The sequence below is a fragment of the Dicentrarchus labrax genome, unplaced genomic scaffold, assembly GCF_905237075.1.
Source record: "Dicentrarchus labrax unplaced genomic scaffold, dlabrax2021, whole genome shotgun sequence".
Classification (NCBI taxonomy): domain Eukaryota; kingdom Metazoa; phylum Chordata; class Actinopteri; family Moronidae; genus Dicentrarchus; species Dicentrarchus labrax.
Window position 1 is genome coordinate 5,203,290 of NW_026136713.1, and position 20,845 is coordinate 5,224,134.

The 20,845-nt window shown below is 40.4% G+C and overlaps 1 protein-coding gene across 1 annotated transcript in view; it reads left to right on the plus strand.

Annotated features, from left to right (window-relative positions):
• diaph2 (diaphanous-related formin 2) overlaps positions 1-20,845 on the plus strand; it is a 370,395-nt gene that overhangs the window by 320,960 nt on the left and 28,590 nt on the right. Inside the window, 2 exon segments of the mRNA XM_051419022.1 lie at positions 5,404-5,496; positions 6,987-7,052. Of these exon segments, the coding sequence (XP_051274982.1) occupies positions 5,404-5,496; positions 6,987-7,052 (159 nt within the window).

The following is a 20,845-nucleotide window of genomic DNA, read 5'->3' on the forward strand; positions in this document are numbered from 1 at the left end:
CACACAGGGGCTCATAGCAAGAGGAAAGTAGTAGTTGCACTGCCATTCCCCCTGGAATGGAGGGTTGTGGGAGCATTCCTAATTGAGTTAGGGAGGACATGAGTGGGTTTGCTCATCACGTTGTTACAGTAAAACAATCCAGATTAATCAGCGGGAATATCTGTCTTTTTTATTAGCCATCTTAACCTTCTGTTCCCCTTATCCCTCCTCTCTTTTTCACTGAAGTACACTAGCAAACATGCACACACACTTCCAAATTAAAGATCGGAGCCTGTCTGAAAAGTTTCTTGGGTCATTGTGTCAAAGCTTTTGTCAGGGTTGGTTGGTTGGACTGCAGGGAGACAGAAGAGAGAGAGTGAAAAACAAAGGAAAGACATCTAACAGGTGCATGACTGCTGTCCTTCGGGCACTTGTGTTCTTTGTGCTCTCTGTGGCAGTAATGGTCTCGGCCTGCCCAGGTCTTAGGAGCTGTTGTGACTGCAGGTAAGGGAGGGGGTGAATCCACTCAAAGCCAGACAGTAAGAGAGTAGACAGTGGAGCGGTAAGGGTTGGGGGGGTGTTGAGTAATGCAGGTGGTTGTGTATGTGTAGGTGGCTGAGCCTGAATTCAGATGTGAGAGTAACACAAAACCAGGTGCATACAAGTGAGAGTGGAGAGTAGAGATTAAAAGAAAGTGTGGTTGTTGCTTCTCCACCTGGCCATAAAGCAGCACCCCCCTCCCTCTACTGAGGCCTTTGTTTCACGGCTAATGGTCCAGGTTAATTGCACAGGTGACTCTCTGTGGGGGAACAGATGGGCTCAAATGTGTTCAAAAACAATCTGCAGCAAGCTAAAAAAAAAACAGGACCGACTTCTTCCACTCCTCTTCATTCTTAATTTTCTTTCTCATCTTCTCTGCTAGAGTCAGGGAGGGTGACTTGGGTGAGGTTAAACTCTCACTGTGTTCCTCTCTCTCAGTGATTTCAATTTATCAAGCACCAGGCCTGTAAGCTCTCATTAGATCTCATTACAGTGCAAATTAGACTCATTTTGGGATTGGCTACTGGAAGGATAGTGGATAGTAGTGGATAATAGACATCTCTCCTATGCCCAATGTTCCTCATGTCAAACACTTTAATTTGGTTAGGAAGGAGAGTGCTATGCTTATATATATTCAGAGGATATGTAGCTGACTTATTAAAATATGTGACTATGATGAATGTCATTATTTTGTATGCTTACGCTGTTATTTATCTTTTCAATTAACATGCCACAGTTGCTACTAGTTTCACTCGTGGTATATAGGATGTCATAATTTGCCATTATATTAGAAACCCACATGTACCAGACAGCCGCTTTTTGGAATTATTTGTCTCTCTTTTCCCCCATGAATCATGAAGGCTGCATGTGAGCCATCAGAAATTGAGTTCTCAATCGATCCACTGTGTTTTTTCTCCCCCGCACAACATGCAGGAGATGACAGATAGCAAATTGAATTTATGAACAGGCTTTGTTGGCACTGCTGCATAATTATAGGAATGCCATGCCTTTGGTGTTTAAAAAGAGAGCCCAGCAATTCATTCAGATACATACAGGGTTTTCTGCTTAGATGACTGAGTGAAAAGCTTTGTCATGTTTTTGAGGCAACAGCTGTGCTTTTACTTCTCAGTTATATACATATTTTGAATGTTGTAGATGATTGATTTCAAATGGCAGAAATAAACAAATGGGATGCCATGTTTTGCATAATGTAAGCTTATTAGTTTGATTCCTAATTGGTCATTGACTGAGGATTAATAGTTTGCATGGATGCTTTGATGATGTATTGGTTTTTATGCAACACTTGCTAGATTCCTGTGCCTCCTTTAACTGATCTTGCCATGAGCGGCCATGAGTATAGGTCATCCTGCTGACATTAGTTGGAGTACGCTCTCTATCTGCCTCCTTATAACTATCTATCCATCCCTCACTTAGTCTGTCAAACTTAAACTCACTTGTCAACTGAGAAATCTGCCCCCTAAATTTAGATTAGTTAAGTGGAGCCAATACTCTCGCAAATATACACAACATGCATCTCTATCACTAAGATGTGTACACTGGTTTTTCAGTGTACATGAGGGCATGCGTGCCCGTGCTTGCATACTGCAGTGTATGTTTTAGAAATAATTAAATGTCACAAGGCTCAGGCCGTCAAGTAGCCGGGAAGGTGTTTTACGACCTTGTGTCTTGCCTCGCTCCACTGGTCCCTCTCAATAACCCACTCCACCACATGCACTACCGCATCCACAGAAACCCTCTTCACTTTTTCTCTCTAGCTGCCCTCTATCTCTGTCTTTTTCTCCTCTTTCTCCCTGTATTCTGCCTCCTCCCTCAATCTCTCCTCTACAGCTTTCTCCCCCAATGGCACGCACAGTATATGTGCTTCTTCTTCTCCTATACCACCCTTTCCTACATTGCAACTGTTGACACTCAAGTTTGTGCTCTGCTCCATGTATTAGTGAATTGTACATTACAGCGATTTCCCACATTTCCACTTTTACTATAGGTACTATTTTTTTTCTTATTTCACATTTCTTAGGGAAAAACTAATCTTTTATGCCAGTCATGCTGAGAGCACATTATTCTTGTTATCCCTCCTAATTAGAAAAAATTGAAAATGTGATAGTGATGCTTGTAAATATATTGCAGACTAAGCCAATCCCCAAAACTCACTGTTACATTTGGCATGGCCTCTGGGTCCAGGTACTACCTGATATTCAGGTAGAGGAGGGGAAGGTTAGGCAGGGATCAAAATGGAAAGATATGGAAAAGGTACACCATCTCTCTCTGGGAGGCAGAGTTTCTCAGAGTTTTATTTCTGCTCTTAAAGGTTTAACTGTTTAAGAAAGTACCAAAAAGTGCAAAAGCCACAACCATGTTCCACACTTCCACAAGCTTTAATAAGATCATTAAAGGACCCCGGGGCTGTCTGTTGAGGTGCCCACCAAGGTGTTTCATCACTGGAAGGGTTTGTCAATGTCTTGGGTCTTAGCCCATCTTAACCCATTTAGAAAGCAATTTCCTGTGAGCAGAGGGGATCTTTCCTCTTGAGAAAGATCTTTGGGCATAAAAGGTTAGCTTTTCTGTAATTCCCCAGCATGCAATCTACCACTGCTGCTAATGAGAAGCGGATGAATATTTGCCCTAGGTTTAACAGCTCAAAATAAGACAAGAGTGAATTGCAAGAATGAGGCAGAAATGTCTGCTGAAGTGGGCAATGTTATAATAAGTAATGAAGAAAGTTTGCTCTGAGGATTACTGGAATAAGTGTAGTCAAATAATACCAGGCTTACCTTGTCTTTGCGGAATATATGCACATAAATACTTATATATGTTAATAGGTTCACAGTCTGAAGTCTCCATTGTGACAATTTCTTGCTTAGAATAAGACCTGCTCAAGTTTAAGCTGTGGCCCAATAGGACATAGTTAATTGAGCACTGTGGGTTGACTGGGGACTATGTTTCCCATTTTAGTCATTTTGGTTCTTTTGTGTCTACAGTCCTCCCCCTGAACCCTAGTCTACTACGGCTCCCAAGTCCTGGCCATTACAAATGATGAATTGTGCTACAGTTAAGCTAGAAGTAGGACAAATTGATCAAAGTGTCAGGTGCCCCCTGTGATGTCTAGGGCTCCATGAAGAAGGCAGTGAAGAAGGAGCTGTCAAAAAGTTTCTTGTGCCAAGGTGGTTGTAGATGAATGTTTACCTGCCACTTAACACTTTCTGCCTTCTGTCAGACTCACAATGTGTCCTTGCTAGCCTACATACGAAGAAGGAGTCGCTAAAGATCTTGGGAGTTGATACAGTTATAGTAGCTGCAAGTTGTTCACCATATTGTTCTTTAGGTCCACAGCAGACAGAACCCATGCTCCCCCTTTTAAACCAATGAGCTTGCTATCTGAGGTGTAGTGCTGCAATTTGAGATAAGCACTACTTGGCCCGGCTTTGGTTTTGTTCTGATAAAGCTGGTCTAATTAAGCTTGATTTAATCGGGATTGCTTTTAAGCACAGCACACAGCCAGAACAGATACTTTGATTTCAAAGTAGCCCTTGGGAAGGACTTGAGGAAGAAAGAGGAGGAATGAGATAGAGAGCAAAATTAGTGTGAGTACGAGTGAAGAGTTGCTTTTTTAAAATTTGCATAAGACATGTTTCTATTCTTGGTTGTTCTGTCTTCCTTTACTTGTGTGAATGATTGCAGGTTGGGTGGTTTGTTGCTGGAGGAGAAGGGAAAAACACGCGCAGCCCTGACTTTCTCTGGTAATGGCAAAATATGTGCCATTTCTTTAAATTAATCGTGTAGCATTTGGTGTCAACGTGTTCTGTTCATGAATTCAATTTGCCTGACTGTCGTGTCTCTTTGAGCACACGCGAGTAACAAAAGATTGATCACCCCAGTGTCTGCAAAAATGCTGTGTGCTGAAAGTAGCAGTTGTCTCCACTTATTTTTTGAATGTTTCCCTTCAGCTATAGCTGTAAGCACAGTAGAAAAACAAGATACCTGGACCCTGATGGTAAACACTGGGGAAGAGCTAGTTCACTCATGTACGCAAAGAATTGATGGCCAAGTCTCCAGCTCTACAATAAGTCACCCTAATGATCCTAGTTTAAAATAATGTCTGTTCTGGTCCAGAATGATAAAAAGGGTGCCCCTCTGACTCATTAGTATTGGGGCGTAAAGATAGATGACCCAGATATAGAACCTAAGCTTATTTTTGAACCCTGTTTCCATTGAGAGGTAGGCTGCATGTGCACAGCGTGGGCACAACTTGTCACGCTGTTGGCCTCATAGCACTTTAAGTGTCTCCTACCTGTCTCTTCAGCCATGCCGACTGCCTCCAGTTCTCTAGTTTCATGGATCCACACGACAGCTGGAACGGTGGGCAGGGGGAATGTTTTTCGAAGGCCGGTCCCGGTGTCATTGACTGAACAATGATAGAGCGCCCGGGTATTGAGCGGCTCCACACTAAATCTTTGTAAAGAGCACTTAGCTCCCCTGCGTTAGCCACAGAAAGAATATCTGTCAATGACCATCAGTGGATGCTTTCATCCTGAGGCTCCTCTGCCTGTATTAGTTGCTAAGCTCTAAGTGTATTTTTCCTCCTCCCCAGCTCTTTACTGAAAAACAAGGACAGGCTTGAGTGACAGGCCTCCGTCTCAGCACACATATAAAAGACTTGTTTATACCTCACTCAGTATCAAAGGTTATTTTTCATGCGCCTGTAGTTAGAGGGAATCCATTGCTTCCACACCAGAATTAGACCTTGAAGAAATCATGTAAAAGTATGTGCGTGTTTTCATATGCATGTCATGTACTTCACCTTGTTGTATTATTTTACGTGTTGTCATGTAAACATCTTTGCTTCTATTGTGTGTTCTCTTACAGAGGGAGATGAAACTGGTGTGATGGATAGCTTAATGGAAGCTCTTCAATCTGGAGCAGCCTTCCGCGATCGGCGAAAACGGACACCACGCAACGGTAACGTAGCAAAAAACACTGTCTCCATGTTCCAGTTTATAATTTGTTTTATTTCTGCTAGTCTCACCTACCCACTTTAGTTGTTAATAGTTGAGATATTACGAAACTGGCTCCTGTTTATCTTATAAAAGAAGCTTTGCTTAGTGTGTATTCCTGTGCTTGTGTCCTTTTTACTTGACTTGTTTAAAGGATTCCTGATTGATACACATATGAAACATGAACACGCATCGTACCAAATGCAGACACATGTCTTAGAAAACAAGCACACGTGTGGCTTAGTGCAGGTCATTAGCAATTTATTGTCCCTTAGCCATTCATAAAGCACTTATTATAATGTAGCCACACTGGCTGCAGTTAGACCGAGGCTGATTTAGTGTAATCCTGGTGTTAACACGTTCCATTCTGCCATGATGAATGGTCCGTGCCCAGGGGAGTAGCACCTAGTAGGGGTGCCAGGGTCAATTGATATGCAAGACAGAGTTCTGCAGAAGAGCCACAGGTGCTGCCATCTCCACACTGGCAATCATGGTGAAAAAAGAGGGGGAAAAAAATCAGACCAGCGGCTGGATTGGATGATTCTGCTATAGACTGGCTACACACTGCAAAACCAACAGTAAAAATAAGCAGACATTTTTAAGCCATATTATTGTTATTAGTAGCACAATTATCATTGGTAGAAGATATTTGATGTTGGCATACAAGAAATGGTACATTTAAATTGCTACAGAGAATATTTCTAGTAACAAAGAAAGTCTTGTCATGAGTGGCTTGGTGACATGGCCAGGACATACACACACTCGTTATTTTTTTGCTCACAATAAGTAGGTTTAATTATTTTATTTTGCAGGATTCATATATTGCCACAATTTATATACACTAGTATGCACTGTGACATTGTATGTGCGATCCCGTGTCTCTGATCTTTCAACTGGGTCAACCACCATTAATCTTTTGTATCAAAATGTGTTTATGTATATATAATAATTTCAAAATAAAAATGGTTACATTTTGAAAAAAACACCCACTGCTATGATTTGGGACAATATAGTCGAAGTTATTTTACAAGATTATATTTTAATGATTTTAGTTAATCAAAGACATTTGTTAAAAATATTTATGATATCAGTTAAATTACATTTTCACTTCAAATTGTTTAGTCTGAAAATCCATACAATTGTATGAAAGCAAACACACATGGACATGCACTTTACTCTTGTTTCAACATATATAATGCTATTCATCAATAAGACACAACCCGCTCCACTCTTCACCTGAACTTTGATCATTTCATATTCTGTTTGGGCTTATAGTTGTTTTAGAAAACCTGAAGGGTTTTTTGCCTAACTCTGGGAGTGGTTCATTCTTGCCAAATATCTGAGATGTGTCACCTCTGATGGCTTTTCCTCTCTTCCTTTTTCTCCACCCTTCCCTTCTTTTTTTCTTTTCTTTTTTTTCCTTTCTTTATTGTTTTATCACCAACATTGTTACAGGTGATCAAAGTCCTTCCAGTCCATCCTCTTGGTGGCCGGGTGCTAACTATGGTAACAGAACCCTAGGTGTGTGTATTTAACTACCTTATTCACCCAGACCCAGCACCACCCTGCCTCCTACTGCACTTGTCCTGGCTGCATAACTCACATCCTTCTTGTCAGAGCACTCAAACTGAGCTGGTCTACAACATGCAGAGTCCTGCGCTGAGTTATTGCATTTGACTTAGCAAAGAATGAAATGTTCAAAGGTATAATATGTAAGATTTATTGTAAGTTTTAAAAAAAAAAAAAAAAAAAGCTACCATGAAATCTTAAGATTGATGAGGATTTTAAATTAAAAAAGACTAAACTCAGCTCCTCACTGAGAAAAGCAACTGCAGTTACAAAATGAATTAACAGTCATTTTGAGAAATGTGTAGTTGGACTTGTTGTAATGATCCATAGTGAATCATGATTTCTACAGTTTCAAAATGCAAAAGAACTGACTAAGTGCTGTGCATTATCAAGGCTTTGACAAAGACCTGGGGCCTCATTTATAAAAATGTTTTTAGATTTATACTTAAACTTACTCTGAGCATATAAAACTTTGCTTACACAAGTTCTTAGAAGCCCATTTGTAACTTACTCACCTGTGATAAATAAATCTCAACTTAAAAGTGATGGCACCTGCCTTAGCGATTCCCCTCTATATAATGGTTGCACAAATTAGGGTTTAGTCTGGAGTAGCCATGGACCAAAACACACCAAAAGATGGAGAATTACCAGTGATATTAGTTGGTATTTAATTTGGCGTATATCTGGCCCATCAAGCAGCGTTTATTTAGTGAAAAATCTTAATTTTTAAACTGTTAGTCTCTCATTCCTGTGGTCTTCTACTAAGCACAGCTAAGGAATGGAGGCTTGCGAGTTGAGGAAACAAAATGTAACATTTGTACAGAAATCTTATCTTTATCTTCATGAATAATATTGATGCAGTATTTCGACACATGATGCACTTTATCTTGTGTTTCACATGTTTTTATAGACACATAAGAGATTGCTAACATGTCATATGTCTTAAAAAGGAGCTTGGAGTAATATCTTAGCCGTAGAGCGCAGGGAGCTTTTTAAACTGCTACGTATATTTTTTAACGTTTTTGTCACCACTACAGAAACATTAAAGTATGATAAAGTTGTCTGACCTGGACTGATGTTAGTTACTGGTTTGAGTAATGGTTTAATAATGTGTGTATTGATTACTGACTGTGGCTGATCAAGTGTAGACTTGACGTAAGTCTTGATTTCCACATCAAAATAGGGTTTTATAAATAACTAGTCCATTTAATAAATGAGGCCGCAGGTTCAAATCACCATAATTACAGCTTGTAAGTGACAGTGTTCTCTACCATATGTATGTATATTTACAGCACAAAAACAACATGCCTTGTTAAGTCCTTGTCATTGCAAAGATGTAACGTAAAGTAACATCATTATACATTTCTCTGGAAACACATTCTAAAGCACCTGTGCTTAAAAAGCAGCTGTGGTTAATGGCCATAAGGACAATATATGTACTGCATTGTTGAGAATAAGTGTCTGGAGTCAGTCACTAATATAATCCTAATAGCAGTCACACTCCTTAAAGGAAATAATTTATAATTCACTCAGCATAATTTCTGTCATGTAGAACAGCTCCAGTTATCATATGATTGTCTCGCTGTTCCTATTAGCCTAGGCTGTCACAGCATGGCATCACTTCCTGTCTTGTGGCGATGTTTAGGAAGTGTTCTGCAGGAGAGGTCTGTAGACTTGCTTTGGCCGCTCACAATGGTTTTGTGTATTACCTTACTTTTTCCCTATATTTATATGTCAAACTGATGTGTAACAGCTACCCAGATATGCTTCTATATAATGGATTCTTGCCTTTTATGCTATGTGAAGGCATACCTTGAGGCAACTTTGGCTAAAAATGAATTGCGTGTGCCTGTGCAACAGTGCCTCACTATAACATGTTTAATCTGTTTTTTGCATGTTTAAGTACCTGACATTATGCTGGTCTTTATGGAGGAGAGTGTATGTTAAGAGTATGTATAGTACACTATACATACTTAACATACACTCTTACACTGTAATGCTAAAACAAATAACTGATTTTACTTTTTTCCCCCCAAAAAAGTAATGTCCACTACAAAAGTATTGGTCAGTTATTTTGCTGTACTCTGAACTAAATCTAAACAAATACTTAGTCCAGTTAAATAAGAAACTTTGCTTGTGAATTTTATTTCCCTATTTAATTAACAGGAAGTTTTTAAAGTACTTTTAAGTAAGCCAAGGATATGGCCTTGGCAAGCTGACACCTGGCTATGAAAAGTGTCTTTAAAGACTAATATTAATTCTATGGTGGAAGCTGTTGCTAGTATATGAGGTGTGGAAGTACCAATTAAATATAGCTAGGCTCACCTCCATGCACAACATTAGCTCTAGAACCAAAGTCCTGGACAGGTGCTGAACAGCTTTTCCACAGCTGCCCAGAGTGGACATACAGAGTGCCAATCACTAGGTGGGTGTGAGGATACTCATGAACCCCCATATTAGCACTGCTATGTTCAATATTTCATTGAATATGAGGAGCGAGAATAGCTCTGACTGTGTGTGCCTGTGGCAAGCAGCGGTTTCAGGCCTTCCCATAGTCTAGGTAGGTTCTGGAAAGAGCACCAACTAAAAACACCACAGTTCTACACCTGATAACATGCTTGATATTTAAACAAATATTCTGTATCTGACCTATTACTGTGGTCCTTATGATGGGTCTCTGTCCTGCTTGGCATTGTATATCAGACCCTTCTCAGAGCATTTCTTTCTTTTTTCTAGTGCATACCCGTTATGCTACCAGAATGTATTATGCACTGACGACTCCCTGTGCATTGATATGGAATCCAGACTGTGGTTTGATAAACAGCTGCATGGATTCTCTACTCTGAGGTGATGAGAGGGGAAAATCCTTTTGACATGCTGGCTCCATGGATTTTTTCTAAATGGAATCTGGAAATGAGTTCAGCTGCTATAGAGCATAGGGGGAATTTGTCTCATCTCATGAAAGGGGGAAAACAGAAACCTTTATGCACAGTTTAAGGGAAACCATTTTAAGTACTCTCTGTAAGGAGAAACAATTAAGTTCCCCAGTATCAGACAATTTGGTGACAAAAAGCATCTCAGTCACAGAAAGCTTTCTTTGGGTTGCTACTTCATGGTGCATAGTGGGAACTGTCAACATTTTAGTCATTATTTAAAGAATGATGGTGTAATTTCCGGGTCAGTATTGCAGCATTAATGTTTATGTACTTTTGTTGTGTACATATTTTCTTTCTCTCTGATTCTGGGACTGACAGGATTTCAATCTCTGAATTTACTGGTTGAGAAGGTTCTCTGAGCAGTTGTATCAGACAGTGTGCCAAATCTATTCACTCCTGCTTGTCATGTCTGTTGTAATCTCATGCTTTAAAGCTTGATTAACCTCCTGTCATCCTCAAACGAGCAGCGTGTACCAGAGAGAGTCTGTGAGTCGCACAAGAAGCTTCGCTTACGTCAAAGGAGTTCATTTAAACCCAGCATGTAGTTTTTTTTGTCGTCCTTCAGGCTAAACTATACTCCAGCAGACTACCTCAAGTGTCAGGCTGAACACAATTCTAGGCGCCGCCAGTCACAATTACATCCAATTCCAGAAGCATTTCCTATTTCCTTGTCTCCACTTTGTGTAAGATGGAAAACCTAACCCAGGAGGCCATACTCATGTGTTATGCAATTACACCAGCCAGTCCTAATTCAACGCACAGAAACTGGATGGATTGATGGAGACCAGAAAAGCCACATTTAAGTTGTGGGTGTTCAGTCTCATTTCAGGAAGATAGTATGTTGTGGTGTTGAATCTGGTTGGTTTAACGCTGTATATTACTTTTTTTCTTTGTTCGTTTTTGCAGACAATGTACTTTAAAATGATGTTTTTTTGAATAAGGATAAGAAAGGTGTAAGTTAGCCCTACTCCTTTTCTATATATCCTATTCCCTTTCTGGTGAGACAGTTACCTGGGTATCTGGCAGGAGATTGGTGGGTAGAGAGCTAGAGCCTCTCATACATCCTGGCTCATCGATTTTCGGTCAGGGATGAAAGCCATAGACTCAGTAGGTCTTTCATACTGGGGGGCATCCCAAAAGACACATCAATCAGATTTCAAAGAGAACCAAGCCAATCTTATTTATTTACTGCCTTTTCAACGTCATTACAATCCCAAACCAAGGCCTCTCTCCTCTCCTCTCTCTGCTCCACTCTCCTGCTTCACCTTCACAGGTCAGTCCATCAAAAGTTCCACCCTGTGTTCTATATAGTAAGCCTCTTAAAGACTTATTTGACATTGAACAGGGAGGGATCATCTCATGCACATTAAAAAATAGAGATGCAGTGATATAATGCTTGTCAGGGTTACGGAATTTCAGCCCAACTATCTAATCCCCTGAAGCCTAGCAGTTAATTCAGCTGGTCAGGCCAGAGAGTGGGGCCCCTGTATGTTTAATGAAGATTAAATTACCTATTTTGTCTCATGAAATTTTAAAGGAAGAAAGGGGATGAATCTACAAAGAGCCAAATGAAAAGACCAAAGGGAAGTGTCTTTAAGAAGCAGATGCTGGCAAAGATAAAGAATTTCCCCTTGTTCTCTCATCCCCCAAACTAATTTGTGACATAAACGATCTTTTAATACTTATTACTTCTGCGTTTGTTATCCACATCACCCTGATGTAGACAACCACAACAAGTTCAGCCAGACATCTATTTCCTCATCTTTCCCCTGATCTGGGGAAAATCACCCGTTTATTTCTTAAATTACATCACAGGAAGTGATAGTGATCGTAATTCCCATAGCAATTAATTTGCTCACACATATGTTGTACCCATCACTTCATCTCTCAACCTCTCCAGCATTTGTTCTCCTGTACACACACTCACACGTACAAGCTTGTGTCACACATCAGATAGGGACTGTTGCTATAGGGTGTCTCTGAGTTGAGGGCTAAAGCCCTTTGCCTCCACAAGCTCCTGGCTTCCACTTCAGTTGATAGATGTTATTCATTGGGGCGGCCCCAGAGGCGATCCTACAGGAAGTGGAGCTAACATGATTTGGGCCGAGGAGACCCAGAGGGTGTCTGTGCCTTTTGCTATAGCTCGGATGGCTTAGTAGATGTGAGATATCAATAGAGTAGATGAGTGCAGAGCTCTGTAGAGACGTGCTGCTTGAAATCTATCACCTGCTTCTCATAGATAAGGATATTTATCAACAGCCAAAAGGAAAGGCAGATGGGAAGGAACTGAGGCATGGACAGCCACTCCGTTTAAGATTCGACATCCTTGTGCATAGACAAAGCCTTTGTCCCTCCCATTGACCCACAGAGCCTTGCTCTGGACCTGATCATTTTTCATCCACCGCAGAAAACCCATCATGGAAATATAGATGAAGATTTTATGTACCATTTGAGTACCCTTGGCGCATAACTGATTCGTTGCTTGACTCTGCCAAGAGTGGACGTAAAGTAAGTGAAGTGTGACATGGAGCCATTTTGAGAGGATAAATCAAATCTTAATAAAAGGCAGTCTCTCTGAGTGGACACCAGGGGTCTCTCACCCCTGCCCCTGCTTTTAAGTACCCCCTAAACCCATTGCTGTTTAAATTATACTGAAGTTATCTACTTGAGTACAGGGTATCAACAGGGGACTTTCTGCATGCCCTTTTGATGCCATTTTGCCCTTTTACAACTCTCTGTCTGATAAAAACTTATCATGTGGAGTCTTGCTCCGTATGGTTATGCTCACTTTTTCTTTCCTTTTTTTAAAAACTAAAGTCAATGACCTAGTGATATAATGGACTCTGAGCTCTCCACACCTATGTCCAATATTGTCTTATTTTATTGGCACAGGGCCTCATTGATGTAAAAAGTACTCAGCCCTCCCGCCTAGTGGACCATCAACGAACAACTGCAGAGCAAAAATGTCTACTAACTTATCATATTCAATAATATCCTAGAGCGTTTGCAGTGGGCTGTGTTTTTTTTTCTTGCTCACTCTCCAAACAATATTGGCTTTCAAGTATGTGGGCAGTTATGAAAGGTCACCCTAAGTGTAAATTGTCAATACTGGATCAATTTTGGAGGGCAAATATGCTTTGGAGGCCCCATAATGGAAGGTTTCATCTTATTTTTACCCAGGGCACATTCACACAAAAAGATTGATATCGTTCATTGTTTGATGAATTCCTAATAGACCTATAAACTTGCAGAGCTTAAAGCCAAAGGAATGCCTGTGGAAGCCAAATAAAGGGGAGGCAGTCGGACCATCCCACTAGCTGAAAAATTGCCCTCATATAATTCCAATGGAATCTCGCCCGAGCCATCATGCTTAGTGTTGAAGGATGGGCAACTTGTGTCGGTTGAATTAAACCTTATTTATCGCTCATTAGGCATACAGCAGAGCCAACTGATGATCAGCTAGAGAACAAATAATGTGCCGTGGAATAGGATGCCATCCTGTATGGTTATGTGTTCCACTGACAATAAAAGCCAGTGCTAGAATCAAATGCTTCTTCCTCTGCTGTCACACTCATGTGTTTTTTCTACCCTCCTTAATATGATGTGGCTATTATTAAAGTATAACATATAATGCCCAGGCTGATGTTTGCATTTAAAGTGTCAGCTGTTATCTACAATCTGTCTGCCACAATGAGGTGGAATTAATACTTTACGTCCCCATTTGGCAAGCTTGATGTCTGTAACAGGGAGGTATAGGAAAGGAACGGCAGACTGGACGATGAGTGATAATGGTAATTACCAATAATACAGATGAAGAGACAGTGTGCCAAAGAATGTTAAATGTTCCATTCAATAGGAAATATTAGTACAGGTGATGCTGGGAACGAGGACATCAAAGGAATCACAACGTGTGTGATGCTCTCATCTTGAAGTAGCAGGATCTTGTGACACTGCTTACATTGGTTTCCTGAGTTTTTTTACACTTTAATGTTAATAGTGTTACAAGGTGAATTCAACATACAGAGGTGTTAATTAAATCAAGTCATACCTTGATTTTCTGAAGTGCAAGAAAGTTGACGTTCCATCTTTATAGTGATTGGAGATTATATGAAGATTAATAAAAAAAGATCAAAATGAATAATGCATAATTAGTTAACAGTGATTCTGAGATTAAGGTGGCAGCAAGTGAAAGTTCAACACTCACTTCAACACTTCACCTTGTTCTCTGTGATATAAAACATTGAGCAGGATCTACATGTATTTTTAACCCTGAAAAAAGAGAGAACTTATTGTAGTGCTTAAATAAAAAGACAAAAAAGACCAATAAATGCATTCTGAAATACATATTTGTAAAAGCAGAAAATTGCAGGAAAAAACATGATTGATTATAGAACAAACCAAGTAACTTCTGAGGTTTGTAATTTGGATAATAAATAAATAATAAAAAAAAAACTTTTTTTTTTAAACTTTTTTCAAACTTATGGATTTTGTTTAGTGCTGCATAATAATTATAATTGTATTGAAATTGTAATATGGACAATGAAGAGATGATCTGGCATACAAATCTTGTTCTCCAGATGAAGAAACCAATGTTTGTTTGGTACTGACTGACAGATGATCAGTCCCATACTAATTGTGAATCATATAGCAATCATGATATCTGTCAAAACAATCTCAATATGATGTTTTTACTGTACCATGCAGCAGAATTGTTTTATTTTCTGTACCTTTGAATGAGCTGTTATTTTTTTTTTTTACCTTTTATTGCCTTTATTTGATAGTTACAGCTGAAGATAGACAGGAAAGGGGGTAGAGAGAGAGGGGATGACAGCAAAGGGCCGCAGGCCAGATCCGAACCCTGGACCGCTGCAGCAAGGACTCAGCCCCGGCACATGGGTCGCCAGCTCCACCCACTGAGCCAACCGGGCGCCCGAGAATGAGCTGTTTTTATCTACAGAGGGAGCAGGTCCTCTTCCATGGAGGCCGCTATGCTGACTCGCCATGTTTCTACAGTAGCCCAGAACGGACAAACCAAACACTGGCTCTAGATAGATCTGTTTGTATTATCCGTGGCCACCGTAGTTTGTCCTACACTCTTGGAATGGGAGGGTGGGGTGAGGGAGTTGTAGTCTGCAACTATACCAATAGATGCTACTAAATCCTACACACTGGTCCTTCAAAGCCTGACTGACTTTTTTGTGCTTCTTTGGAGATCTTAAGCTACAAAAGCAAGGTAAAAGGTTAATTATTTTTGAAACTATGTTAGAAAATGTTAATTGCTCTAGTGTGCACACCCTTCAATTAACACAAAGGAAAAGAATGTTTTGCAACAGCAGTTTAGCTCCCACACACTTAGTAGGATTTGCACACTTTCTCAACTAAGGTGTTCTGTTTACTTAACATTAATTCATCCAGTAAAACATATATTTGACTGTCTGAACATCAAAAACATTTTTAATAACAAGATTAATAATAGACGAGTTAACTGGCATACAAATGTAACTTTCAGGCTCAAAAGTCTAGTTTTCTTCTGGTTGGTCACTATTGCCTCTGTGAGAATGTGCAGTGAATCATGATTGTCAGGACAGCAGTGTCCTCATCATAACACATGCTCAAGAAATAATGCAGTCATCTGATAATAATTTGACTTATAACAGAGAAAATAATGTATATGGTCAAATATTTTGTAAGACCCAAAGAGAGGCAGACAGATGATAAAGCAGTTTAGAAAGTACAAGAAAGAAGCTGGAAGACTGAAAGAAATGGAAGTTGTGGTCTAATGTACGTTATGGTGGAAAGAGGTACGTGTGACAGGGAGAAGGTAGAGAGAGAGGCATGGAATTCAGTTAAATGGAGCAAATAGGTGCTTTGGGCAGTGATGTACAGATGTATCAATAGTGGTAGCGATAAAGAGTTAAAGAGGGTGGAAGATACTAAGAGGGTTAAATGAAGGTAAAAAACAGAATACCCTTCTATTCTCTTTCTCTTGCACACACACATGCACACACACACAGCGTGCAATCAGCAAGAATGCTCCCTACACTCAGGCACTCCCCATCCAGTCAAGCATGATTGTGCTTGACATGGTTCCATCACTAATGCTGACTGATGCCCATTTGCCAGGCTCTTCACATTTATTTATTTATCTGTTTATTTGCGTCAAGTTTATTTATTGATGGGCCTCAAGGATATGATGGCAAATCTCCATTTGCTCATATAGGGAAGTAAGAAAGGGAAGGCTATAAGGGTGTGCAACATTTACACGTGAATAAGCAAAAGACAGATGGAGGACAAAGTTCACTTTTTTTTAAATTTAGATTCCCGCAGTTGAAATAGCTATTCCCTTTTGGTAATGGAAAAGTGATATGGCCCATTTAGTTACTTAGCACTAATCCCAGTGGTTTAGCCACTTCTCTATTTTTTCTTACCTTTCATCTCTTTGTCATTCTTCATTCATTCTTTTGACTTTTATTTGGTTAGTGTCTGATGGAAGGATTTGAGTGGGGTCAGATTACTCCCTTGCCTGTATGAATTTTCCCAAGCTTCTGCAGCACTCTCAGCCACATTAAGTGCATGCAGGACGTTGCTGTTGTAGTTGACCACCAAATACCCATGAGGGTTTTAAATGCATGCTCTATTTAATGCCCAGTGTTCACATAACCTCCTATTTTTGCGTGAATTGATTTTTGAAAGTTTTTGGGATATTGTCTTCTATTTCTTTTTTTTTATGGCTTTACAGATTTTCTTTTTTTCTTTTTTGTTGTGGCTTTTTATGACATATCCTCTTGTGATTGTTACATAGGATGATGCAATTAGTGCGTAATGAGTGTAAGTGTAATTGTTGTTTATTCTCACAATGACATATTTGCTGTTGTAAGCTACTGAGGGAACAGTGATGCTTAATTACCCACAAGTGTACAATTTGAGATCATTAGCTGTGGAAACCAATATCTCTGGCCAGAGGTCTGCCAGAGGACCTTTCGTCCACTCTTGTAACGTAGTGCTACAAAGAAGTTGAAAACTGCTGAAGATTATTGTTTTAACAATCGTTAAATTTCTAGAAATCAGTTGCCTTAATCTACAATTTTGATTAACTTTTTCAAGGGTAAATCTTATCTTATAGACTGAGAGAACATTTCTCACTTTGGGTAGGATTAATAAGAGAGGATGAAAGAGACCTTTTTTACTTGCGCACCTGTGTATCTCAGAGCAGTTGCAGCCCTCTATCTGGGCTTGAGAGGAAAGAAATCAGTCTCTACATATTTTACCTCATGCCCAAAATGGTGTGTGGAGCTACCAAGCTCCCTCTTAAGCAGGAGCTGATCGGCATCTGTGCTCTTACGGAGACAGGGATCCTACCCAACTGCTTCTGTGAGTTTATTTGAATTCATCCAAAATAGTTAAACTGTGCTGAAAAAGAGGGAGGGGGATAAACAAGAAGGGAACACAACAGCTTGTTATTCATGAATTCCATAAATGACAATGTTACTCCCCTAAGAGATGACTAATATGTCAAGTTTAAAAATAGACGGTTTGCCACAGTTCAGACCCTCTGCCTCCAGTCGATGAGGATTAAGCAGATAGATGGTAAAGGGTAGAGATTTGTGATTTTGTGTGTTTGTATTGGTGTGAGTGTGGTCTGTGCATGCATGATTATGTCTGACTCGACTATGCTTGTAAACATGCACAGATATATTTGTGTGTGATTCATGTATACGCTGTATATGCACAGTACAGTTGTATTGTATGTAAACCGACCTGAGTTTGATTGTAAAGCCAATAACCTGAAGTTAAAGGCGGCAGGATGAGGGCCTGAGAAGTAGCCGAACACTATGGGGGTCATGCATTAGTGGAAAGCCAGTGGAGGTTGCTGAGTTTGTAACATCTCCGCCCTGAAGGCATTGCCAGCTAAGTAAAGGATGAGGCTGCACACTGCATTACCTCAACTATTATTTTTTTCCCTTCCACTCTAGATGAGTTTCTTCCAGTGGCTCAGGTCACTGTTGCCCCAGGGCGGATTATGGCAGATGGGAGCTGTGATGTTCCTTAAGATTTCCGACAAGTGAGGATGGTAGTGTGTGTCTGGGTGTGTGTCCATACGTTTGATCTTTTTGTGTGTGTGTGTGTGTGTGTGTGCGTGTTGTTTTTTGTGTGATTCTGTGTGCTGTTTATTTGTGGGAATGTTTACTGAAGCTTAGCATTCCTTGGCAGGCCAGCGGTTGACCTGATTTCTGTGTCACAGCGTGACTCACGCAGGTTAGCTTTTTAAGGAAGGCAGTGAGGTCAGCGTGAAAACTAAAGCCACAGATATGTCACCTAAATCTTATTCCATACAGACTCCAGCTGTAGCCTGGCCGAATATGCTCCCATACTCACATGTACTGTACATGCATATATCTAAACATTCTGTGTTGGCTAAATATAGCTTTCCATCATGTAAATATTCAGCCACAATACATTATGATTAGTGAGAGAGCATGTAAAATCATTTATGGTTTGCATTATTAAAGTCTCGTACATGGTAGGGCCCTTTCTTCACTCCTGATTCCACCATTAATATGTTTACGGTGGTGGCAACAGTCTGTCTGAGAAATTGATTTTTCTTTTGCCAATTGTAAAAGTTTTATGACAGTCAATATGGCTGAAGAAGCAGCCCCTCCATTATTTTACTGGATCTGCTGCTAGCTGAATAGATGGTTCCTGCTTATAAACCTTGAATAATTGAACAGGGAAATCAGTCAATGAGAGCGGGAGAGGCACAAGGTCTTGATGGCTTGATGGCCGAGATGACAGCTTATGAAAGAAAAAGACAGCAGACTGATTAGCCAATGTGTCATATTGCTTCAGCGCTGTCTGTACACTATGCTCCCCCATCTCTTTTTCGCCCTCTTCCACTCACCCATCCCCTTTCTTAGTCTTTTACTCCGCTTACTTGTTCCTTCTCCTCCTTTTCTTTCTTCCGTTTCACTCCAAACTCTACCTATTTACTCAAATGCATTCCTTATCAACCTCGCTTTGCACCATTCCTCACTATTCCCCCCCTCCCTCTTCAACGTAAACTGTTTTCTTTAAATGCTTTATTTTTAAGCCATATCCTGTCTCCATCTATCCCAATGACCCTGTGTCACTCCTGGCAGAATTATGACTCTTGGATGGAACATCGGCTCAGTGGCGCCGTAGTGTGCTCTCTCCGCATTATCCATTTATGGAGTATCCCCTTTTGTGGTGAGCCATCTTCCTATAGCCCAGTAATGATAGGAGTCTTGGCGACCCTGTGCATTTGCACTGTAATATAAGACATTCTCATTAGTCCAAGGATTGTGCGCTCTCTCTTGTCCATTACATTAATTGCTACACATCACTGCCTGCCATGCCCCTCAGTATTCTGTTACATTGCTGGCATTCTCTGCCCTGCTTCACCTAACTGTGGCCCACAACTGGTTTGCCCAGAAAGGTGAGAGGGGTAATTGAAAAACGTTATACAAAGAATTGGATAAGATGTTTTTAGTCAAAAAATCTCAAGGAGATAATCTCACCAGTTTGTTTGTGTTTTGTTACATGAGTGGATGCCAATGAATGAAAAAATGTTTTCAGATCAAATAAATTGAAGCCAAGTGCCCTTCCACCCCCGCACCATCCCGCTGATGTCAGTCATCTCTACTCATAATAGGGAAGCAGGCCGCTACCATAATTGCTTTGATGGTCCAGCCTGAACAAATCACTTCTGGGCATAAAGAGAAGCCTTGGAGATGGCAGCCAGAGAGAAAAGGTGCGAATGAATTAAAGCACTTTGCGTTCCTCTGGGGCATGTGGCCCAGATTTTTCTTCAAAATAAAAAAAGAAGGAGAGGAAGGAGTGTGGGGGTGGGGTGTGCCTCTTTCCTCCAAGAATAAATGGCAGTAAAAGCAATAATACACATCCAGCCTCCATTATGACAAAATGGAGAGCTTTCAGGGGAGACACAATGGCAGTGACATAGTTAACTGGCAGGTGGAGAAAGGAGGATTTCACTGGAAATAATCAGATTTTGAACGGGGCTTCCATGTATGGGAGAACCTCTGGTCAGACCTTTTGTGAAAGAACAAAAGTTTGGCCCTTTGTAAGCAGAGCTTTGAATGTTTCAGTAGAGCTGGGTGAATGGGCCATGTGAATGTCCCAAGGCCCTTAGTGCTGAGGACTGCAACAAGCAGACTTCAGACAGTACCCCTCAGCTTCCTTTGGACCTGACAATGTCAGAGCCAGCTCCCTTTTTTCTTCCTTTCCATTATCTTCTTTAACCTTGAACCAAACGGAACTTTGCTCTTATTAGTCACTTGTACTATTTGAATTGTGAGGCTGGTGATCAGAGTCATCTATACCCACTGAATGAAGCAGCATGAATTCAGGATATGATGTCACAACTACTTGGCTATAGTAATCTCTCAGTATAAATAAACTGCAGTCTTATTCTAGACTCATGGTTTGATCTGTAGAACAGTAGAGGTGGCAGAGAGTTGGAGACATGGCTGATATGGCTGGTAAGACAGATATTGAGTAAGCTTATTGTAACAACATTGTTCATATCTCAAAGGTCTGTGTAACATTATTTTGAAATTGTGTTTCACTGCCAAACAGAAATCTGGTAGATTTTCAAATTTTCAGTTTCCTGTGACTATCTGGCGTCCACACGATTCAGGTATTTTCATTTATTCTCACTATTATAAAGCAGAGGGGTTGGTTGGATAGATAGTGCCTTCAGCTGGTGGGTGACTAAGGGGAATATATTTTTTCCCATAAAAAAGTTAAATTATGTCTACAAGCTGCACAGGT